This window comes from Arachis hypogaea, chromosome 10, assembly GCF_003086295.3.
Source record: "Arachis hypogaea cultivar Tifrunner chromosome 10, arahy.Tifrunner.gnm2.J5K5, whole genome shotgun sequence".
In the NCBI taxonomy this organism is placed as follows: Eukaryota; Viridiplantae; Streptophyta; class Magnoliopsida; order Fabales; family Fabaceae; genus Arachis; species Arachis hypogaea.
The window spans coordinates 109,094,418-109,120,162 of NC_092045.1; the positions used below are offsets into that span (position 1 = coordinate 109,094,418).

Sequence of the window (25,745 nt, forward strand, 5' to 3'; positions counted from 1 at the left end):
TTTAATTAAAAAAATTTGTGAACTAATATATAACAATCACACATTTAATTTATATTCTAAAAGGAACTAAAATTGTTTTCTTTTAATTCTAAGTTATTTGAATATAATATTAAAATTTAATAATACAAATAATTATTAAATTTGTTACTAAATAGAAATAAAAATTAAATTTATCTATTTAAGTGTTAAGTTTTATTCTATGATCAAATTGGTCTTCAATTTTCTATTCTAATAACATGTCACACGAGAGAGAATCATTTTATAGCATTTCATTAACAATAAAATACATTGCATTATACTTTTTCCTAGGTAATGAGCACAGCAAATTATAGAATTACTAAAATGCCCTTTGGTATGCAATCCAAAGTTTGTTACTGGCCCTAATTGTCCCCAAACCCAGTAAACCCTAAACTCCCAACCTCCATTCTCCCTCGCTTCCTTCTGTCTCTCTGATCCGCGTTTCTTGCTTCACAGCTTCAGTCTCTTTCCTTCCTCCCGTTGCGCGGTCTTGTCCCTTGCTTCGGCTGCGTCGTTCTTCCGTCGTTTCCTCAGTTCGGGTAGGTCATATGATCCTTTGCTCTGGTTCGTATTCTTTGCTTTTTTTATTGAACTTTTAATTTGTAATTTTCTGTTGCTGTGGTGTTGAGTTGTTATTGCTGATATGTTGCTCGAGTTTTTGTTGCGGATGCTGCCTGCTGTTGTGTTGTTATTGCTGCTATGTTGTTACTTGTTAGATGATGTTGTTACTTGGAAATGGAAATGAATGTGAAAATGATCCCAATGAAAAAAACTAGCAAGTTTTAGTGGATTTTGACGATTGATGGTAAACTTTGAAGATGACGTCTGATATTTTGCTATTTGCCTTTGTAAATTTGAGAATTGAGACTTGTGTTGCCCTTATACGAGCCACAGCCTACGTCGGACTATGTAATGTGATTTGGCAGATGATTAGGAATGTTTAATTTTTGTCCATATTTTGGATTTACATTAGAATATTTTTATACTTTTGTGTGCTTATTTATGATTTTTATGTTCTTTTATTATAATTTGGCTATTCTGGTTTATACCTTGTTGAACGAACCTCTGAACTCGTATCTAAAATGGTTCGTCGTCTGGTTTGGTTTTCGGTGCCTATTTATGTTTTTGTTGCTGTTTCTCCGCTGCTCAGCCGTTTAAGTCTCACACTTTCAAGTGTATTATTTGGTTGTTTTGTGTGTTCTATTTATTTGTTTCTTTTCTGCTCCCCGGCTGTCGCTTTTGCATTCGTCCGCCCTTTTTTTCTCCTTTCTTTGTTTATATATTTTTGTTGCATTTCTGATCCGTTTCGGTACCTCAACTGCTTTTTTTTTGTGAGTTATATTGTTTCTTAGACCAATGAAGATGACATGGTTTAGCATCTTCACCAGTGCATTCTTATGTGATAAAAGTTAGGAAGAGTTTTAAGTGTATTGAAAATATAACTATGTTTTAATTGTTTTAACCGTTTATTTGAATTATAAAAAATATATATAATATATATTAATTAAAATTAATAGTTAAAATAATTGAAATATCGATATTTTCTGATAAAAAGTTATCACCATAATATATTATTAAAATTGTCTCGGGAGTTGAGCTGTTATAGCGCTGCTGTTGTCTTTAATGCTAGGTGAATTTTAGTATACAGAGCAAAAATTGGTACAGATTTAAAGATTTGTTTACACCACACTTTCTAAAGCCACACTTTAAACTGTAACTATTCACAAAGAAAAGCGTCACCTAATGGAAAAAAGTAAATTAGAAGATTTAAGAGAAGAAATAATCAAGTTATCAAAATTAATAGATCAAAAATTAATGATTTTAACTAATGTTAACTGTAATGACACCGAATTCTTAAAATCAATACAAAATGATTTTTCTCAAAATCTTTATTTTACTATAAGTTTTATTGAAGGACTTCAAAAATCTGAAAAAACTTATTTTTCACACGGAATTTCTAAGAAATGTTACCATGGAAATGATTCCCCACATCTTTATCATACTTTTAATCCACAATTAAATTCTATAGTAGATATGCTTGAAGAAATATTAGTATCCATAAAATTTCAAAGAAATAAAGAAAAAGAGAATCCCAAAGAAGAAAAATTTCAAAATATAATCAACATAACAGATCTAAAAGTAAAACCACCACTAAAATTATGAATATTGAAAAAAAATTAGAAGAAGTTACAATGCTTTTTAAACAATTAAAAATGGCTCAAGAAAATAATATTATGGAACAAGGATTTCAAATAGAAGAAGAATTAGTAAATTCTGAAAATATAGAAAATGAAGAACACATCCTAGATTATTCAAGTGACGAAGAACCAGCAATTCCAATACAAGTAAAAAATGAAGCTGGAACATCTAAAGATAACCAATTTCAATATAAATGGAAAACAGGTTTTGATAATTATGCTTTTAAAAAAGGGTTTATAAATAAAGATTCAAAATATACAAAAATACCATCAAAATACGTTCCTAAAATCCAGGAAATGGAAAGAAAAAGAATGCTTGATTTAGACTGTAAAAAGAATGAAAAAGAAATTTTCGAAAATTAGTTGAATTCCTTTTTATTAGAAGTTTTTACTAATCCAAAGCTTAGTGAATTGTCTGGAAGAGATATTTGGAATTACATAGGATTTCATACTAAAGGAACTATAAGAGATTATATGACATCAATAAAAAACCAAATAATAGAAGATTTAGCAACAAAAACAACAACTTATGATAAGATATTATATATAATGATGATTCTATATAAAGAATTTTTTGAAAAAAATATTATAGATCATAGACAAGAAGTCTATGATAAGGAACATCAAGAAGCAAAAAACCATTTAGCTAATATCCAGATATATGATCTATGTAATGTGGAATTTTATATATGTGAATATATAATACATTATTACAAATTAAAAGAAGAAGATAAAAATCATTATCTTAGTATGTATATAACAAAACTTTCATATCCTGCTAATGAATTTATAATGGGAAGATTTATAAGAGAAATAAATAGAGGGACAATTGAAAATAATTTTGGTGGAGCAACCGCTGCAATAAGAGAGGAAATAAAAGAATGTTGTATGCAAGAAGCAACTCAAAAAAGATTTGCAAATATAATTAGAATTTGCTGTCAGGATAATGAAGAGATACCCCAAAAATATGGGCTTAATAAAAATTTTCAGAGAAAAAAAATATCAATTTAAAAAAAGAAAATACTATCCAAACTGGAGAAAAAAGAGGTATTTTAGAACAAGAAATAACAATAAAAACAAAAGGCAAAAAAGTGATTATTGCCCAAATAAAAAAGAAAACTGTAAGTGTTGGTATTGCCAAGAAGAAGGACACTATGCAAATGAATGTCCGAAAAAGAAGGATAAAAAAGATCTTACTAAACAAATAGAAATTGTTAAGTCTTGTTTTATGGAACCTTTAGAGGAATCTGATGATAACCTAGACTATATTTTTGAATATGTCTTAGAAACAGACTTAGAAACTGAGTAATAATGCCACATTTATTATTATAAAAATAACAGAAAAATTTATAAATGCTTTTATAGATTCTGGAGCAACACAATGTTTTGTTAGTTCAAATATAAAACTTGATTGGAAAAAATTAAAGAAACCATTAAGAGTTAGAATAGCTGACAAATCAATACATAAAATTGACCAAAAAATAGAGATGACTGAAATTTTTATTCAAAATTATAGGTTCATTGTTCCATCTATATATATGTTAGATTCTGGAATGGATTTTATCATAGGAAATAACTTTTTAAAACTATATCATCCATTCATTCAAGAATTAACATATATAGTTTTAAAAGCTCCATACGATTCTTCAATAAATCAAAAATCAAAACGTATAAAAATACCAACTACTACTATAGATAAGATCTTAAAATTTAAAATATTTTCTATATTAGAAACATGTTATTTAAATTTATACTTTCAGATAAACATTCCAAAAAATAATCTTGAAATAAAGATAGAGGAACTTTTGGATGAAATTTGTGCTGAAAATCCTTTAGATATTAAAAATACAAATAACGAATTAGTAAGCATTAAATTAAAAGATCCTACAAAAGAGATAAATGTTCCAAATAAAATTCCTTATTCCGCAAGAGATAGAGAAGAGTTCTCTTTAGAATGTAGAGATCTTTTGGAAAAAGGAATTATAAGATTAAGTAAAAGTCCTCATGCGGCTCCAGCCTTTTATGTCGAAAACAATAATGAAATTAAAAGGGGAAAACGAAGAATGGTTATTAACTATAAGAAGATGAATGAAGCAACTATTGGTGATGTTCATAAACTTCCAAGAAAAGATTCTATTTTAGAAAAGATAAAAGGAGCAACTTGGTTTTCATCTCTTGATGCAAAATAAGGATATTGGCAACTTCGTTTAGACGAAGAAACAAAGAAATTAACTGCTTTTACTTGCCCAACAAAAGAATCAACAAGTGTGTTACTCTATGAATGGAATGTATTACCATTCAGATTAAAACAAGCTCCAGGTATTTATCAAAGATTTATGGAAGAAAATCTAAAAGAGTTAAATGAATTTGTTTTAGTGTACATTGATGATATACTAATTTTTACAAAATAGGATAAAGAAGATCATCTTCAAAAATTATTAATAGTTTTAGAAAGATGTAAAGAAAAAGGACTAGTTCTTAGCAAAAAGAAAGCAAGAATAGCAAAACAAGAAATAGAGTTTCTTGGATTAATTCTATCCACTCAAGGAAAACTAAAACATCAGCTAAATGTCTTAGAAAAGGTAAATTTATTTCCTAATAAAATAGAAGATAGAAAACAATTACAAAGATTTTTAGGATGTATAAATTATATTTCTGATCAAGGATTTTTAAAGAATATAACAGAATACACTAAAAGCTTATTTCCAAAAATAAGTACTAAAAAAGAATGGAAATGGGATGAAAAAGACAGTATGCAAATTCAGAGGATTAAAGAATTATATGAAAAACTTCCAGAACTTTATATTCCAGAAGAAAATGACTACTTAATAGTAGAAACAGATGCTTCAGACATAACCTGGTCAGGATGTCTAAAAGCTAAGAAAGCTATAAAAAGTTTGGAACAAGAAAAAGAATCACTAGATTCTAAATATTCCCCAAAGGAATTACTTTGCAGGTATATTTCAGGGACTTTTACTCCAACAGAACGGAGATATACCACTCATGAAAAGGAAACTCTAGCAGCAATTAAATCTCTTAAGAAATGGAAAATTGATTTACTACCCAGAGAATTTACATTAAGGACAGATTCAAGTTATCTAACAGGTTTCATACGATATAATTTAAAAGTTGATTATAATCATGGACGATTGGTAAGATGGCAATTATTTTTGTTACAATATCCAATAAAAATTGAATATATTAAGGGTGACAAAAATGTTATTGCAGATACATTAACAAGAGAATGGAGTTCGTCTACAACGCATTAGATCAAGAAATTCATAAATATGAACAAGAACTTGAAAAATGCAAGCATTGTCAGCATATAAGGACACAGATCCAATCCCTCAAGAAGGTCATCGAAGTAATGAAATCAACACAACAACCAAAACCATCAGAGTTCAGCCAGCTAAGCGTGGTAGACAAATCAGGTGAAGAAAAAATTTCAGAAAATAAAACAATTGCTGAAATTATCAAAAAATCCACCCAAGATAAAAAATATTATGTAATTTATAATGGCCCCATGAAAGGAATATATGATGCCTGGGAAAAAGCAGCACCATTTACACATCAATCAAGGATAATTCATAAAGGAGGGTTTTTAACACTGAAAGAAGCAAAGGAATCTTTCAGAGAATATGAAGCTCTTCATCCAGAGCAAACCCTAAAAAGAGCAGATAAAGCTCCAATTCAAACCCAGAAAATAGGAATAATAAGAAACATTCCTACAAGGGCTGAAATCAAGAAAAAGAAAAGGGTCTGTAGATCAAATCTCAGAGAAACCCTTAACATAGTCCTAAATTGGACTGAAGAAAAAAGGGCAATCTTGGGATATTATCCTATTGCCAAAGAACAGCTAACAAAGCTGGTTATATTTCCAGATGCTTCCCCATCTGACACCTATCAGTTTTTTCAGTATGGATTAATTGATACAATTTTAATTTTTAATGATTTGAAAATTATTAGTGAGTTTCCTGCAAGATTCATTGATGCAGTAAAGAGATTTAAAAATATTATTGACAACGTAAATCCAAGAGATATATTCCTAAAATTTACGAATAGTCAACCTGTTTTTAATGAAGAAGAAGAATGCTTGGTTCCAGCACATCAAGTAATCTTCATGTCCGTCTTCCCAGAAAATTTTCAACCAATTGATCAAGTTCAAGATTTAACAATCTACAGTCATGAAGGAAGACTAGCCAGCACACTAGCAAGGGTCTTCGAAAGAACTCAAAAGATAACAAGGGAATCTCACACAAGAATCAATTATAAAAGCAGAAATATTTTGTTTGTGTCCAGTAAAAAGAATGAAATTGAAGAAAGAGAGATGAGACTCTTAGTGGAATTTGAATCAGCATTCTACAACTTATCTGGACTCTTAGAAAAGCTCTCCGAAGGGATAAAGAGGAATCTCTGCTATTTGATAAAAGACAGAGAAGACCACAAGTGCCAGCTATGTGTCTCAGAGTTATCTGAAGAAAGCAATAATGAAACGGAATCAACCCACATGATAAAGGAAGGAGACAACGCATCTGAAGGCCACATAATGAAAGAGGAGGACAGCACATCTGAAGCATCTCTCAACATTATTGCATAATGACGTAAGCGCTTAGGTCATAGAGCACCAACAATGTAGCTGGTGCAAGATAATAAACAATGACGTAAGCAATGACGTCATAAGAAGGGTAAGGGTGGGAATTGTCCATCAGACCCAACCATTATAAATAGGTTGCTTAGGCAATTGTAGAAATCATCAAACCATAGAAAGCAGGAGGCTAAGAGTACTCATATGCTAGGAGAGCAAGGAGGAAGCTGCCGAGGCGATTCTATAGTTTGAAGAAGAATTCCCTTAGGAAAAACCAATTCTAAACTCCCCTCTGGAGTTAGTATCTACAATCTCCCCTCTGGAGATAAAAACATCTTATGTAAAATATACTAAATAAAGGAAGTTTTTCTCCAGAAAGGTACGCCTTTATCCTAATTTCTTAGTTATGAATTATTTAGAAAGCTTAGAATTAACAGAAGAATCTGATTATTATAGATTAACTGCTTTATTAGATAATGAAAGACAGGCTGTTCTAAAAACAGAATTAAATCTCAAATCAAATGAAAATTTCAATAAACAAAATCTTTTAAAAGAAGTTTTTAATAGAAAAAATATAATATACTATGAAAAAATTCAACTTGAAGCCCCTATAAAGATAAAATCTGCCAATGGAGAACTTGAAATAGCTTTGATAAATGATGAAGAATTGAGTAAACAGATTGAGAAAATTAAGGATTAACAAAAAAAATCTAAAATTGGATGGATTCATATTAGTAGTATACAAGTCTTAATCAAATCTACATATATGAAAGGAATTAATTCACCAATAAGCTTAGCAATTTGTGATAAAAGAATTACTGATGACCCAATAGATCAAATAATTGGAATTGTTCATGGAAACTTGGCAAACGTAAATGTTAAATTCAATGCCCATCTTGGATATGCTATACCTTTATCAACTGAAAACCTTGGAAGATCTATAAGTTTGGCTTATAAATTTCATAGAAAGAATCTAGTGGAACAAGACGATAACCTTTTTCAATTACATATGCAATAAATTATGCTTTAACAAATAGCCATCATAGTATAATATTTAAAAACAGAGAAAGAATTTATGTTGATGAATTATTTCAGAAAATTATAAAAACAGAAATACCAAAATATAAAGCTATTGAAAACTCAGTTCTATTATTAAAAAAACCATCAGAAAAATTAGTTTCATCGAATTTTCAAATAAGAGAATCTAAAATTAATAGCCCTTTAAGTTTATCCAAGTTAAAGATTAAAGAAGAAAATTCTGAAATAAAAGAATTAACAAAAAAGGTCGAAAAATTAAATGAACCCTAAACCTTTTTTGTTAATTCTTTTATTTCAGAATTTTCTTCTTTAATCTTTAACTTGGATAAACTTAAAGGGCTATTAATTTTAGATTCTCTTATTTGAAAATTCGATAAAACTAATTTTTCTGATGGTTCTTTTAATAATAGAACTGGATTTTCAATAGCTTTATATTTTGGTATTTTTGTTTTTACAATTTTCTGAAATAATTCATCAACATAAATTCTTTCTCTGTTTTTAAATATTATACTATGATGGCTATTTGTTAAAGCATAATTTATTGCATATGTAATTGAAAAGGTTCATCGTCTTGTTCCATTAGATTCTTTCTATGAAATTTATAAGCCAAACTTATAGATCTTCCAAGGTTTTTAGTTGATAAATGTATAGCATATCCAAGATGGGCATTGAATTTAACATTTACGTTTGCCAAGTTTCCATGAACAATTCCAATTATTTGATCTATTGGGTCATCAGTAATTCTTTTATCACAGATTGCTAAGCTTATTGGTGAATTAATTCCTTTCATATATGTAGATTTGATTAAGACTTGTATAGTACTAATATGAATCCATCCAATTTTAGATCTTTTTTGTTGATCCTTAATTTTCTCAATCTGTTTACTCAATTCTTCATCATTTATCAAAGCTATTTCAAGTTCTCCATTGGCAGATTTTATCTTTATAGGGGCTTCAAGTTGAATTTTTTCATAGTATATTATATTTTTTCTATTAAAAACTTCTTTTAAAAGATTTTGTTTATTAAAATTTTCATTTGATTTGAGATTTAATTCTGTTTTTAGAATAGCCTGTCTTTCATTATCTAATAAAGCAGTTAATCTATAATAATCAGATTCTTCTGTTAATTCTAAGCTTTCTAAATAATTCATAACTAAGAAATTAGGATAAAGGCGTACCTTTCTGGAGAAAACTTCCTTTATTTAGTATATTTTACATAAGATGTTTTTATCTCTAGAGGGGAGTTTAGAATTGGTTTTTCCTAAGGGAATTCTTCTTCAAACTATAGAATCGCCTCGGCAGCTTCCTCCTTGCTCTCCTAGCATATGAGTACTCTTAGCCTCCTGCTTTCTATGGTTTGATGATTTCTACAATTGCCTAAGCAACCTATTTATAATGGTTGGGTCTGATGGACAATTCACATCCTTACCCTTCTTATGACGTCATTGCTTACGTCATTATTTATTATCTTGCACCAGCTACATTGTTGGTGCTCTATGACCTAAGCGCTTACGTCATTATGCAATAATGTTGAGAGATGCTTCAGATGTGCTGTCCTCCTCTTTCATTATGTGGCCTTCAGATGCGTTGTCTCCTTCCTTTATCACGTGGGTTGATTCCGTTTTATTATTGCTTTCTTCAGATAACTCTGAGACACATAGCTGGCACTTGTGGTCTTCTCTGTCTTTTATCAAATAGCAGAGATTCCTCTTTATCCTTTCGGGGAGCTTTTCTAAGAGTCCAGATAAGTTGTAGAATGCTGATTCAAATTCCACTAAGAGTCTCATCTCTCTTTCTTCAATTTCATTCCTTTTACTGGACACAAGCAAAGTATTTCTACTTTTATAATTGATTCTTGTGTGAGATTCCCTTGTTATCTTTTGAGTTCTTTTGAAGAACCTTGCTAGTGTGCTGGCTAGTCTTCCTTCATGACTGTAGATTGTTAAATCTTGAACTTGATCAATTAGTTGAAAATTTCCTGGGAAGACGGACATGAAGATTACTTGATGTGCTGGAACCAAGCATTCTTCTTCTTCATTAAAAATAGGTTGACTATTCGTAAATTTTAGGGATATATCCCTTGGATTTACGTTGTCAATCATATTTTAAAATCTCTTTACTGCATCAATGAATCCTGCAGGAAACTCACTAATAATTTTCAAATCATTAAAAATTAAAATTGTATCAATTTATCCATACTGGAAAAACTGATAGGTGTCAGATGGGGAAGCATCTGGAAATATAACCAGCTTTGTTAGATGTTCTTTGGCAATAGGATAATATCCCAAGATTGCCCTTTTTTCTTCAGTCCAATTTAGGACTATGTTAAGGGTTTCTCTGAGATTTGATCTACAGACCCTTTTCTTTTCCTTGATTTCAGTCCTTGTAGGAATGTTTCTTATTATTCCTATTCTCTGGGTTTGAATTGGAGCTTTATCTGTTCTTTTTAGGGTTTGCTCTGGATGAAGAGCTTCATATTCCCTGAAAGATTCCTTTGCTTCTTCCAGTGTTAAAAACCCTCCTTTATGAATTATCCTTGATTGATGTGTAAATGGTGCTGCTTTTTCCCAGGCATCATATACTCCTTTCATGGGGCCATTATAAATTACATAATATTTTTTATCTTGGGTGGATTTTTTGATAATTTCAGCAATTGTTTTATTTTCTAGAATTTTTTCTTCACCTGATTTGTCCACCACGCTTAGCTGGCTGAACTCTGATGGTTTTGGTTGTTGTGTTGATTTCATTGCTTCGATGGCCTTCTTGAGGGATTGGATCTGTGTCCTTATTTGCTGACAATGCTTGCATTTTTCAAGTTCTTGTTCGTATTTCTGAATTTCTTGATCTAATGCGTTGTAGACGAACTCCATTCTCTTGTTAATGTATCTGCAATAACATTTTTGTCACCCTTAATATATTCAATTTTTATTGGATATTGTAACAAAAATAATTGCCATCTTACCAATCGTCCATGATTATAATCAACTTTTAAATTATATCGTATGAAACCTGTTAGATAACTTGAATCTGTCCTTAATGTAAATTCTCTGGGTAGTAAATCAATTTTCCATTTCTTAAGAGATTTAATTGCTGCTAGAGTTTCCTTTTCATGAGTGGTATATCTCCGTTCTGTTGGAGTAAAAGTCCCTGAAATATACCTGCAAAGTAATTCCTTTGGGGAATATTTAGAATCTAGTGATTCTTTTTCTTGTTCCAAACTTTTTATAGCTTTCTTAGCTTTTAGACATCCTGACCAGGTTATGTCTGAAGCATCTGTTTCTACAATTAAGTAGTCATTTTCTTCTGGAATATAAAGTTCTGGAAGTTTTTCACATAATTCTTTAATCCTTTGAATTTGCATACTGTCTTTTTCATCCCATTTCCATTCTTTTTTAGTACTTATTTTTGGAAATAAGCTTTTAGTGTATTCTGTTATATTCTTTAAAAATCCTTGATCAGAAATATAATTTATACATTCTAAAAATCTTTGTAATTGTTTTCTATCTTCTATTTTATTAGGAAATAAATTTACCTTTTCTAGGACATTTGGCTGAAGTTTTAGCTTTCCTTGAGTGGATAGAATTAATCCAAGAAACTCTATTTCTTGTTTTGCTATTCTTGCTTTCTTTTTGCTAAGAACTAGTCCTTTTTCTTTACATCTTTCTAAAACTATTAATAATTTTTGAAGATGATCTTCTTTATCTTGTTTTGTAAAAATTAGTATATCATCAATGTACACTAAAACAAATTCATTTAACTCTTTTAGATTTTCTTCCATAAATCTTTGATAAATACCTGGAGCTTGTTTTAATCCGAATGGTAATACATTCCATTCATAGAGTAACACACTTGTTGATTCTTTTGTTGGGCAAGTAAAAGTAGTTAATTTCTTTGTTTCTTCGTCTAAACGAAGTTGCCAATATCCTGATTTTGCATCAAGAGATGAAAACCAAGTTGTTCCTTTTATCTTTTCTAAAATAGAATCTTTTCTTGGAAGTTTATGAGCATCACCAATAGTTGCTTCATTCATCTTCTTATAGTTAATAACCATTCTTCATTTTCCCCTTTTAATTTCATTATTGTTTTCGACATAAAAGGCTGGAGCCGCATGAGGACTTTTACTTAATCTTATAATTCCTTTTTCCAAAAGATCTCTACATTCTAAAGAGAATTCTTCTCTATCTCTTGCGGAATAAGGAATTTTATTTGGAACATTTATCTCTTTTGTAGGATCTTTTAATTTAATGCTTACTAATTCGTTATTTGTATTTTTAATATCTAAAGGATTTTCAGCACAAATTTCATCCAAAAGTTTCTCTATCTTTATTTCAATATTATTTTTTGGAATGTTTATCTGAAAGTATAAATTTAAATAACATGTTTCTAATATAGAAAATATTTTAAATTTTAAGATCTTATCTATAGTAGTAGTTGGTATTTGTATACGTTTTGATTTTTGATTTATTGAAGAATCGTGTGGAGCTTTTAAAACTATATATATTAATTCTTGAATGAATGGATGATATAGTTTTAAAAAGTTATTTCCTATGATAAAATCCATTCCAGAATCTAACATATATATAGATGGAACAATGAACCTATAATTTTGAATAAAAATTTCAGTAATCTCTGTTTTTTGGTCAATTTTATGTATTGATTTGTCAGCTATTCTAACTCTTAATGGTTTCTTTAATTTTTTCCAATCAAATTTTATATTTGAACTAGCAAAGCATTGTGTTGCTCCAGAATCTATAAAAGCATTTATAAATTTTTCTGTTATTTTTATAGTAATAAATGTGGCATTATTACTCAGTTTCTGAGTCTGTTTCTGAGACATATTCAAAAATATAGTCTAGGTTATCATCAGATTCCTCTAAAGGTTCCATAAAACAAGACTTAGCAATTTCTATTTGTTTAATAAGATCTTTTTATCCTTCTTTTTTGGACATTCATTTGCATAGTGTCCTTCTTCTTGGCAATACCAACACTTACAGTTTTCTTTTTTATTTGGACAATAGTCACTTTTTTGCCTTTTGTTTTTATTGTTATTTCTTGTTCTAAAATACCTCTTTTTTCTCCAGTTTGGATAGTATTTTCTTTTTCTAAATTGATATTTTCTTTTTCTCTGAAAATTTTTATTAAACCCATATTTTTGGGGTATCTCTTCATTATCCTGACAGCAAATTCTAATTATATTTGCAAATCTTTTTTGAGTTGCTTCTTGCATACAACGTTCTTTTATTTCCTCTCTTATTGCAGCGGTTGCTCCACCAAAATTATTTTCAATTGTCCCTCTATTTATTTCTCTTATAAATCTTCCCATTATAAATTCATTAGCAGGATATGGAAGTTTTGTTATATACATACTAAGATAATGATTTTTATCTTCTTCTTTTAATTTGTAATAATGTATTCTATATTCACATATATAAGATTCCACATTACATAGATCATATATCTGGATATTAGCTAAATGGTTTTTTGCTTCTTGATGTTCCTTATCATAGACTTCTTGTCTATGATCTATAATATTTTTTCCAAAAAATTCTTTATATAGAATCATCATTATATATAATATCTTATCATAAGCTGTTGTTTTTGTTGCTAAATCTTCTATTATTTGGTTTTCTATTGATGTCATATAATCTCTTATAGTTCCTTTAGTATGAAATCCTATGTAATTCCAAATATCTCTTCCAGACAATTCACTAAGCTTTGGATTAGTAAAACTTCTAATAAAAAGGAATTCAATCAATTTTCGAAAATTTCTTTTTCATTCTTTTTACAGTCTAAATCAAGCATTCTTTCTCCTTCCATTTCCTAGATTTTAGGAACGTATTTTGATGGTATTTTTGTATATTTTGAATCTTTATTTATAAACCCTTTTTTAAAAGCATAATTATCAAAACCTGTTTCCATTTATATTGAGATTGGTTATCTTTAGATGTTCCAGCTTCATTTTTTACTTGTATTGGAATTGCTGGTTCTTCGTCACTTGAATAATCTAGGATGTGTTCTTCATTTTCTATATTTTCAGAATTTACTAATTCTTCTTCTATTTAAAATCCTTGTTCCATAATATTATTTTCTTGAGCCATTTTTAATTGTTTAAAAAGCATTGTAACTTCTTCTAATTTTTCTTCAATATTCATAATTTTAGTGGTGGTTTTACTTTTAGATCTGTTATGTTGATTATATTTTAAATTTTTCTTCTTTGGGATTCTCTTTTTCTTTATTTCTTTGAAATTTTATGGATACTAATATTTCTTCAAGCATATCTACTATAGAATTTAATTGTGGGTTAAAAGTATGATAAAGATGTGGGGAATCATTTCCATGGTAACATTTCTTAGAAATTCCGTATGAAAAATAAGTTTTTTCAGGTTTTTGAAGTCCTTCAATAAAACTTATAGTAAAATAAAGATTTTGAGAAAAATCATTTTGTATTGATTTTAAGAATTCGGTGTCATTACAATTAACATTAGTTAAAATCATTAATTTTTGATCTATTAATTTTGATAACTTGATTATTTCTTCTCTTAAATCTTCTAATTTACTTTTTTCCATTAAGTGACGCTTTTCTTTGTGAAGAGTTACGGTTTAAAGTGTGACTTTAGAAAGTGTGGTATAAACAAATCTTTAAATCTGTACCAATTTTTGCTCTGTATACTAAAATTCACCTTTATTTATATATCTCTGAAATAGAATTGATTCAGATTTTTATATAAATAAAAGTAATAAATTATTAATTAATAATCTTAATTTAATAATAATTTTTTTTGTATTAAATGAGATATTTTTAGTTTAGTATTTATTTATAACATATTTTTATAACATATATTATATATATTATATTTATCTATAAATATATTATTTTTAATATATATTTTATATTTTAATAAATATTTTTTAAATATCTTTTGCTAATTATTTTAATTATTAATTTAAATTTTTAATTTAATAATTTAATAATATATTTTTAATTTATATTTTTAAATATTAATAATTAATTATCATTAAAAAATAATAGATTTAATAAATTTTTTAATATTTTATATTTTATTTTAATAACTGAATTTGGTATAATTTTTTTAATATTAAATTATTAATACCTTCACACTTCGAAAATTGAAGTGGTAAATGGTATGACATGGACACTCCCACCCGCCCACCATACCCCCGCCCTCCACCTCCGCGCCCTCCTCCGCAGCTGCGCCCGCACCTCCTCCCTCCGCCCCGCCACCCAGCTCCACGCCGCCGCCCTCGTCTCTGGCCTCCTGCCACCCACCTCCTCCGACCCCCACTTTCTCCTCAACGCCCTCTTCCACCTCTACTCTCTCTCCTCCCTCTCCCACGCCATCCACCTCTTCCATCAAATCCCCAACTCCCAAAAAGACTCCGTCGACTACACTGCCCTCATCTCTGCCACTAACCCCAACCATGCCCTTCGCCTTTTCTCCGAAATGCGCTCCCTCCCCCTCCCCCTTGACCCCGTCTCTGTACTCTGCGTCCTCACCAAGTGCTCCCATCTCGGCTGCGTCAAAACGGGCTCGCAGCTTCATGCACTTGTGGTGAAGCTTGGGGTTTCTGGGTGTGTTAGAGTCTGCAATGCTTTGATGGATGTTTATGTGAAGTGTGGGCTTGTGGGTAGGGTTAGAAGAGTTTTCGAGGATATGGGGTTGAAGACTGTGGTGTCTTGGACTGTGGTCTTGGAAGGTGTGGTGAAAGGGGAGGGTTTGGAGAATGGGCGGAAGGTGTTCGATGAAATGCCAGAGAGGAATGAGGTTGCTTGGACTGTGATGATTGTGGGGTATGTTGAGAATGGGATGACTAGGGAGGCTTTTGAGCTTTTGAGGGAGATGATTTTTGGGTGTGGGTTTGTGTTGAATGATGTGAGTCTTTGTTCGATTCTTTCGGCTTGTTCGCGGTCCGGGGATGTGAGCTTGGGGAGGTGGGTTCATGGGTATGCTGTGAAGGAAATTGGGTGGGATGTGGGTGTCATGGTGGGGACTGGGTTGGTTGACATGTATGCAAAGTGTGGGAGGATTGGCGCTGCCTTGGTTGTGTTCAGGAACATGCCAAGGAGAAATGTAGTGGCGTGGAATGCCATGATTGGTGGGTTGGCCATGCATGGGAAGGGAAAGGATGTGGTGGATATGTTTGATTCCATGATTGGAGAAGGAGTGAGCCCTGATGCTTTGACTTTCTTGGTCTTGTTGAGTGCTTGCAGTCATTCGGGTATGGTTGATCTCGGTTGGAAGTACTTCAATGAGCTTGAGTCCATTCATGGGATAAATCCGGAAATGGAGCATTATGCTTGCATGGTGGACCTCCTTGGTCGAGCTGGACGATTGGAAAAAGCCGAAGCTTTTATTAAAAGCATGCCATTTGCTCCAAATGAAGTTGTTCTGGGGTCTCTTTTTGGCTCTTGTTACACACATGGGAAGGTGAAGCTTGGGGAACGGATTATGAGAGAGTTGGTTCAGATGGATCCACATAACACTGAGTATCATGTCTTGCTTTCCAACATGTATGCCTTGTCTGGGAAAGAGGAAAAGGCAAATTTCTTCAGGAAGGTTCTTAAGAAAAGGGGTATCAAAAAGGTGCCAGGAACGAGCTCAATGTATGTTGGTGGCCAGCTTCATCAGTTCATCGCCGGTGATAAGTCTCACCCGCAAACTGCAGGGATTTACATGATGCTAGATGACATGATTCGCCGGTTGAGGTTGGGTGGCTATGTTCCCAATACAAGTTCTCAGGTTTTGTTTGGTTGTTCCACCAGGGATGATTGCACTGAGGCATTAGAGGAGGTAGAACAAGTGTTGTTCACTCATAGTGAGAAGCTTGCACTTGCTTTTGGCCTAACAAGCACTCCATCAGGTTCTCCAATACACATTTTCAAGAACCTAAGGATTTGCCAAGACTGTCATTCTGCTATGAAGATTGCATCTTATGTATACAACCGCGAAATTGTGGTCCGAGATCGATATCAGTTTCATAGTTTCAAGCAAGGTTCTTGTTCTTGCTCTGACTGTTGGTGAATTCAGCGGGGATGGGAGCTTGGTAGGATTGTTGGGGAAGGGTGAGATATACCTGTTAATCCCTTGATCCACTAGTGTATATATTTTAAAGTTGCCCATAAAGGTATACTTGTAGGTTAAAATCTCTTTTAAAGTAAAATCTCCTAGTTTTAGCAATTACCAATTAGTCTAATTTCTGTAATTCTATTCTTATTTAATATTCATAGAGACTCAATTTCCCAGTTATTTTCTTTTTCATCCATACTGCTGTTGTATTTGTTCATTGATAATATTAATGTTGAAGTGATTCACAGTTGTGAAGTTAACAACAAACAGAATATTGCATACACATTTATGTAACACACCTATACATGAGAAGCTATCTTGGAATTCGTAGATGACTTCGAAGCTTTGTCATATATTGTCGTCACAAGCAATTGTTTTCACTTTATTATCAGGACAGGACTGTAGTAAACTACTATTGTAGAATATTGTTTTCATTTAATATTATTTGTTTGTAACTGACACCAGAACTGGTGTAGCTATTGCTATTATTGTGCATTACATATTCTGTTTTCTGACATCGAAAACTGGTATGTCACTGTTGATGCAGGCTAAAGGTTTTGTTGCCAATTCTTTTTACAGTAGATTGTCTGCTACTGAGTTTTTCTTCCACACAATGGGAGGGCGTGAAGGGCTTGTTGATACAGCGGTAGGGTGCATATTTTGAATATACTATGCATATTGCATAATATATAATCAATCAGAGCTGGTTTCAGTTAAATCAGCAGTTACTATTATTATTATTATTATTTTGTTAAAATCAGAAGCTAATTGACAACCAGGAGCTGGTTTGTTAAGATAATGTAAGCAGCCGCTGGTACATATATTATGACCTTCAAATTGTATTATATAAGGATAAATTATTTATTTTTGTACTCAGTCCTCCCAATCATCCATCTAGTTATTGACAAAAAGTCTCAGGACAAGCAAATATATAAAAACCTAACCATCATTCAGCCAGCAAGTATTTTTATACCATCGTAATACGAAAAGCCTCACGAGTGTTGTTGAAAAGATATGATATGAAAACACAAACGAATCTCTCTCACGCTCCTCTCCAAGGCATTAGGCGGATATCTCAGCTTCTAGCCTATTCGGCGAGGGTTAACATGGTTCTGCACTCGCAGTTCCGTTGACAAAGGTTATGAAGCTTCACCTTTCAAGATCGCGGCTCCTCTACTTGACTTGTCTGATTTTCAAATCGTCGGTGCCGCTGTGTTTTGCACTCTTCCAAGAGGAGAATGAAGGTCTCGATTAATGGAGGATGTAACGCTCTCACCGGTTGTTGACTTTCTTACTCTTGCATAGAAATTCTCTTCTCTGTCGCTCATTCATTCTCAGCTGCAGAACAACTCAGAATTTCACTCTCTCGCTCCATGTCAATGGTGGAATCAGTTTTAGAAGAACAGAATATTGAAGTAAGCAGTTTCTCCCTCTTCTAATTTCATGATTTTTGTAATGGCTTTCATATTGCATAAATGAATACAATGATGATTATGAATATTTTAGCTTGCAAAGTATGTTATTTATGTTTTTCATAATAGAGTTTAAATTGAATGTACAAAATCCAAATTATACATTGTTCGATTTTGATTTTCATAATGCAACAATGCACAGTTAATGCAAACCAACTGTTTGATAAAATGTCTAAGACAGAAAATATAAAAAATGTTTGTGTTTGTTGCTTGTTGTTTTGATTTTTCAGTGTAATTTCAGTTATGTACTGCTGTTGTCTTTCTACATTTCAGTGTAAGACACCATGTTAAAGCATCAAACATACTGAAAATTTACATCCATTTAACCATAATCCAGAATTTCTATATTAAAAATGAGACATGCAATTATGATTTATACATTAACCTTCAAACAGTGTTTCACCTAGTTTGGCCTCCTAACAACATAATAATTTATTAATTTATATGAAATAAGCATAGAAATAAATAAGAAAGGAACATAGATAATAAGACAAGATGCATACTCAATGAAACTGATCTAACCTTAGCTGCTAAGAACCCGAAGTAGAAGTAGAAGCATCAAATTTGTAACAATTCAATAAATGTGCAAATTGGAAGCAGCTTTTCTCTCTATTTTGCTTTGTGTTATTTCTTCTTCCGTTCACACCTCACTAGTTCCCTACACTTGTTGGCACAAATATTTTTCAGTATAATTACTATGTTGTTGAATTCTCCCAAGTTATGAAATTCAAATCTTCAGAACTAGGCAGATTTGGTCATGAAGGAATATTTGTTAGCAGATCATTCCATGTACATACATTCAAATCTTCACCTTTTTAAGTTCTAGTGTCATTTGTTAAAAGGATTGCTATAGTATCCATCCTCACGTATTGTGTTCTCTATGTATCTAAATCCAAGAAAAAGTAAATTATGCTATTGCATTCTCGGTTCCTTTTACTATTGTGGCACTTGATGCCAATCCTACAGGCTATGCTAAGAAAGTTGATATTTCGGTTTGGTTTTGTTTAGCTATTTTTGGATTTATGTTGATTATTCCATTCTTTTCTCTTATTTTTTATGGAGAAGCATTCAACACTTTGATGTTGGCCTTTTATTTTGAATGAATGAAATTCAATGATGCTATACTAGATCGTAGAAGTTTTAATGATAAATAAAATTTTAATTGGCTTAAATCTTTGGTTATGATAGGTCATAGAAGTTTGTTAATGATTCTTATTTATGCAAAAGGGTTTTGTTGATTTAATACCTAAGAGTAGTTGAGATACTTCACTCATTACATTTTGTAACTACTTTAATGAGATTTTGCACACCTTATTCAGCACACTTTGCACCCATCTTAATGAAATTTTGCACACATGAATCAAACTGTTTGCACCCACTTTAATGAGATTTTGTACACCTTACTCATCAAAATTTGCATCCAATGTAATGAGATTTTGCACACCTCACTCGGTACAATTTGCATCTACCTTAATAAGGTTTTGCACACATGAATCAGACAGTTTGCACCCACTTTAATGGGATTTTGTTTTACCATCTGATGTATGCTTACTTTTATATAGGATGTGCTTGTTGGCATGTGTTTTGGAACCCGTTATGATGCAAATCAATTTTATCAGAATTATGCCAAGCGCGTTGGTTTTGTTACTAAGATAAGTTTTACCCGAAGAGTTGGTAAAGATAAGGTTCCTAAGAATCAAATGATCACTTGCAATAGGGAGAAAAAATGCAAGTCTAGAGTTTCACCAATAGAAAAGACCAACCCTAGAACCAACTACAATTTTCCCGCAAGAATTTCTATTAGGTTGAATAAGGAGGGTCTTTGGGTTATATCCAAGGTGTGTTTGGATCATTCACATCCTTGTGATATGGAAATGGCAAAGTTGTTGACACGTAACAGGGAGATGAGTATGTACATGTGTCAAGTCATTGAGAGGAATGATGAAGCAGGTGTGAGACCAAGCAAAACATCTCAAATGTTGGTGGGTGAAATGGGAGATTTCTCTAAGATAAGTTTAATGGAAAAAGATGTTAGGAACTATTTCAGCAGAAAGGTACGCAATGTTACGGAAAAAATGGATGCTAGGGAGATGTTGAAGTATTTTACATGGATGAAGGATATGAACTCTGATTTTTATTTTAATGTTGAACTTGATCAATCAAGCATTTCAAAATTATATTTTGGGCCGAAGCTCGAAGTAGAGCAACATACGAGTACTTCGGTGATGTAGTTTCGTTTGATACTAATAAAACTAATCGTTACAATATGCCATTTGGTTCCTTTGTGGGGGTTAATCACCATGGTAACTTAGTGCTTCTTGGGTGTGGTTTATTGACTAAGGAAAATTCAGACTCCTTTACTTGGTTGTTTAATGCTTGGCTTAGATGTATGCATGGAAAGGTGCCTAAAGGCCAATGCCTTGGGATGCGAGCTGGAATTGAGAATGTGATGCCAGAGACATGTCATAGGTTATGCATTTGACACATTTTGAAAAAGATTCCAGAAAAATTCAATGGATACAAAAGATATGAAGAGTTACAAAGTGATTTAAATAATATTGCTTGGGAGTCTACTTCAGAAGATGATTTTCAAAATCAATAGAAAGATTTTCTGATTGAATATGGTCTAGACAATAACAAATGGCTATCAGGTACTTCTCTACACATGAATTTTTATATTTTGCACATAGGAATTAGTATATTAGTATTTTGAAAGTATCAAGTGGCTATCATATTCTATTTGCTAGAATTCTAACATGTGTTTCAATGTGCCTCTAGTATAATTTTTTTATTCTAATATTTTCTAAGCTTCAATGTGTTATTAACTTGTTTATGGCAACATTTGCATCCACTTTTGTTAAGTTTGCTCACAAGAATTTTTTTATGTATATTTTACTAGGATACATAGATATCTATGAAGAAAGACATCGATGGATTCTAATTTTTTTACCACTTTTTTTGGGCTGGTATATGATCCACACAACGAAGTGGGAGTATGCATTCATATTTTGATAAATTTCTAAATAACAAGAGCTTGTTGATTTAATTTGTCAACAATATGACAATTGCCTTGGATGGAAGGAGGAACAAGAAAGAAAGGCTGATGTTGAAGATTATAAATCAATAATACCTTGTGCCACTAATTCCTTAATAAAGAAGCAATTTCAAGGTGCCTATACTAATGCAAAGTTTAAGGAAGTACAAAAGCAATTTAGAAAGAAAGTAAATTATATTTTGCACATTATGAAATTAGTTTCTACATCTAAAGTCTATTCTATTTGGAGGATGTATCTACTTCTAAAGAGAGGGTTTATGAAGTTAACTGCAATGCAAAAACGAAGGATATTACATGCAAGTGTCAAATGTTTGAATCAAGAGGTATATTATGCGGTCATAGCTTGGTTGTCCTAGGGCATAAACGTGTGAGAGAAATTCCAAGATACATTTTAGACCGTTGGAGCAAACTTGTGAAGCGAATACATAGTGATATTAAGAGTAGCCATGATCCAAGTTTGTTGAACCCAAAAACAGAGAAATTTGATGATTTATGCTCCCATTTGAACAGTGTTGCTCAATTTGCAGCCCAATCAAAGGAAGCAAGTGATATCCTACATGTTATTTTGATATGGCTATGGCAGAGTGTCAAAAGCATGTTGCTAACTCATCATTTAATGCCAATGAGTTAGATAATTTGCTTGCATTAGAAGATGGTAGTAAAGATGATGATAAAGTTGCATTGTCCATTTTTGTAGGAGGCTGTACAATAAGCATTCAAGATATTAAAAGTCCTCCTTAAGTGTCCACTAAGGATCGTCCAACAAATTGGGTAGGATTTGAAAAAGACAATGATAAAAAAGAAGACCAAGGCAAAGAAGAGAAAAAGTGAGATAACTGAAAAAGAGATAAAATATTATTTTATATTATTAATGTATAAGTTCATCAATGCGAATTGAAGCCGACGATTTTGACTAAGCTATCTGATTGAAAAAAAATTCTCCAATCTTCTTGTTTTAATAAGGGTAGTGTATATGTGATGATAGTAATAATGTGTGTAGTACTTTTGAGCTGCCTTTCGTTTTTGGATGAAATAATTGTAATGAAAATTTTACTTTACCATTTTCTTATTGATGAGTAGTTCATGCATAGCAGTTCTTGTTGCATTATCACAAAATAATGATTACTCCTTTTTTTAGGATTTGAAGGGTGAATCAAATACATGTCAAGTTACTCCTTGCGAGAAGGACAATTCAATCAAGAGGAGAATAAACACGATGGAAATAGAGGTAAAAAAGACACATGAACATACTATTTTTCATGAATTTATATTTGCTAGCCATGTTATTTTTTTTAATTATTTAAATAGATTTTAGATGTAGAAACTACTTTTTTAAGGTATATATAAAGGATAATCAGTGAAAGCTACACGAGTGTTGAATAGAACCTTACCAAAATATTAGGTGCTGCTAAGAATTTCTAACACCTAGAGATAGGGTGTGATCTGAACATGAAATATGATGTTTTTTTCTACCAAATTTCCAAACTGTTAATACAGTTATGACTCTAATTACTTTAATTTGAGCATGCATGCATATACATATAACCTAAAATATTTTAGGCCAAGTTATACATGAAATATTTTTATAGTGTACATTTCTTGTTTCAGGCCACCAGATTTTTAATTTTTGGGCCAGCAAACAACCAGTTGGTATTTTTCTACACCAAATAAAAAAATGTCCAAATGCATATAGAGAGCTGTGAGTACATGCTCTTTACCTCACACACTCTTCTTCTTCGCAAAATCTCACCCTCTCTATGTTGACACTCTTGTAGCGTGCCCTCTTTCTTGCTCTCAACGCTGATGAGCACTCTCAATGCGAATTAGCCTTCTTGAGCTCGCTGTCCGTCACCAGTAGCGTCTCCAATAGAAGTGGCGTTACTCTTTGTGACAGCATCTCTCGGCTCTCTATACATTCCCTTTCGTTTCTACTAATGCGTTATGCTTCTGCAAGGTTAAAATTGTTACTAAAATTTTAATGTGAAGGTTAATTAGTTTTGATTTCTGCTCAGTCATTGCTTTCTGCAACATTTTGCTTCTCGCTTTCATTTCTAGTGTATCTAAGCTTTGGTATATATTTTGTATACAGTGAACCAACTAGGAAAACTGCAACAGGAAGTTGGACTCTGCAACCAAAACAGACTGGCTTAGCATCATTGTAATATTGATCTCTTGTTTAACTCAAAATTGAATTGTCATAGAACTGCTTTTTAAACTTGGTAACTGTAAACTTCTATTGTGTATTTGACCCTGAGTCTGTTTTAGATAATCTATTCATTACTGGTGTCATCATTCTATATCCATTCAAAATATGCAAGAAAAAAAATTCATAATGGCACCCAAAAATATGACTTAATGTTTCCTGTCTATTCATGAAAATCTTTAAGCACTTTATAATAAAAATATATTTTGATTTTGATTTTGATTCATCATATCTTGTTTATGAAACTTAGGTACTTTTAATTTATAAATCTTTGAAAAAATTTATTATGCCATTACCTCAGTTACTTAACTGGTAATTGACTTTTGACAATGGCTATTGTTGGCAAAGCTTTGTTGTGGCAATACTGGCAATCGTTACTGATGCGTTATGTTTCTGGCTGGAAATGTACAATTGATTTGTAATGTGACTTGATTTTTTATTTGTGTTTGTGTTAATAATATGTTTTATTGGTTAATCAAACAATACATCAATTGACTATTAATCTTTTTTGCACCCAATCAATTGGCTTATTTGCTTTCATAAAACATGATTAATATGTAGTGATCATTTGAAATGGAAAAAGATCCAAATATTAAGATGCCGCAAAAAAGTACAAATACAAAGAAATCTGAAACATGAACAAGAAGGAAAATACAGCAGGAAACTTTTGAAGAACTAGCATCTCGGGTATATTGTGTGTTTATTACTTGCAAAGTTATTATTTTAGCACCTATTGAATTTTATCTATCTGATTTTATAACAGTTCTTTGCTTCTTTGTTTTCTTCAATAGTTCAATTTGTACTTATCTATTAGACAATTTATAACAATGAAGCTTTGGTACATGATATGAAACCACTCTTAGACTTATTTAGGGTACGCTTGCTTCTGATTATTTGGAGAGTAACAATAAACTTATGTCCTTAGAAATGCTTAAATTTCTCAGAATTAAGATCTTGATTATTGGTTGTAGTCCAATTTTGTTGTTTCTGCTATTGGTGGCCCAAGCTGTCTTGCTACTTATAAAATTTACACAAAAATGTGAGAAGTGAGAACGGATTTTTTTGTCAGTTAAAAGAAAAAAGAAAAGCTAAGTTTTGTGAAAAGAAGCAAACCAAAGGCCCCTTAATCTATGTCTGGTGTGATTGAGTACAATTTTGAATTACATTAAAAAAATTAGATAGGTAAATTCGTTGGTTTAAATTTCAATTATTTGGTTTTAATATATAATTATATGTGTGCTGGATAGTGTGTACGTGGAATTCATCCATGCATATGTGATGTTCATAACTTTTGATGTAGTTCATTGCTCGTACTTTTGCACATACTTTAATGAGATTTTGCACATCTTACTCGGCTACTTTGCACCCATCTTAATAAAATTTTGCACACATGAATCAGACAGTTTGCACTCACTTTAATAGATTTTGCACACATGAATCAAACAATTTGCACCCACTTTACTCAAGATTTTGCACACATGAATCAGACAGTTTGCATCCACTTTAATGAGATTTTACACAAATGTATGAGACAGTTTGTGCCCAATTTAATGAGATTTTGCACCAATGACTTAGCATAGTTTGCATCCATCTGTATCTGTATCTGAATGCGAGTATTACTGTTATTATGATTATGATTATTATTATTATTGTTAATGTTATTATTTTTCAAACAAACCATGGTTAAATTGGGTGAAGATTTTTACTTTATGTTTGCAGAAATTAATAGGATGTTGTTCTCCCAATTTATTTTTCACAACGATAAATTCACTTGCAAAAAAGCAAAAACTTGAAGTGGATAAAATGGAATTCTCATCCTTAAAGACTATTCAAGATTAAAAAGATTATAGGCGGTTATTCTTCGCACCTACTAAAGCATATAACACAACCACAAGCAAACTAGAATTAGTGGTGGAGATATCAATATGACAATAGACAAAATTGCGGAAGCTCTAGGATTACCTTCAATTGGTAAAAGCTTTTCGGAAGAAGAAGAATGGATTTCAGAGCAAGAAAGATTGGTTGCCCCGTTCAAGTCTGTGAAAAGCCCATGGCTACAAGAAATATTACATTCAAGAAAATGTAATATTT

At 31.5% G+C, this 25,745-nt stretch overlaps 1 protein-coding gene and 1 non-coding gene across 4 annotated transcripts; both read left to right on the forward strand.

Annotated features, from left to right (window-relative positions):
• Positions 1-332: 332 nt before the first annotated feature.
• LOC140172827 (pentatricopeptide repeat-containing protein At5g15340, mitochondrial-like) lies at positions 333-17,796 on the forward strand. 3 transcript variants are annotated; one of them, XR_011866913.1, is made up of 2 exons: positions 333-557; positions 17,472-17,796. XR_011866913.1 is itself a non-coding variant. In XM_025768335.2 (2 exons), the coding sequence occupies exon 1, from the start codon at positions 14,984-14,986 to the stop codon at positions 16,877-16,879; it is 1,896 nt and encodes a 631-aa protein (XP_025624120.1). In that variant the 5' UTR covers positions 14,932-14,983; the 3' UTR covers positions 16,880-16,920; positions 17,472-17,796. The 3 variants fall into 3 exon arrangements, 1 of the variants encoding a protein (XP_025624120.1); XM_025768335.2 differs by lacking the exon at positions 333-557 and adding an exon at positions 14,932-16,920; XR_003160350.2 differs by lacking the exon at positions 333-557 and adding an exon at positions 14,958-16,982.
• Positions 17,797-20,586: 2,790 nt separating this feature from the next.
• LOC112716427 (uncharacterized) lies at positions 20,587-23,400 on the forward strand. Its single transcript, XR_003160351.3, has 4 exons — positions 20,587-21,047; positions 22,590-22,679; positions 23,060-23,150; positions 23,227-23,400. It is a non-coding gene; the product is annotated as an uncharacterized protein (transcript).
• Positions 23,401-25,745: the final 2,345 nt, after the last annotated feature.

Coding starts and splice junctions, on each gene's coding strand:
- LOC140172827 (XM_025768335.2), top strand. CDS start 14,984: ATGACATGGACACTCCCACCCGCCCACCATACCCCCGCCCTCCACCTC.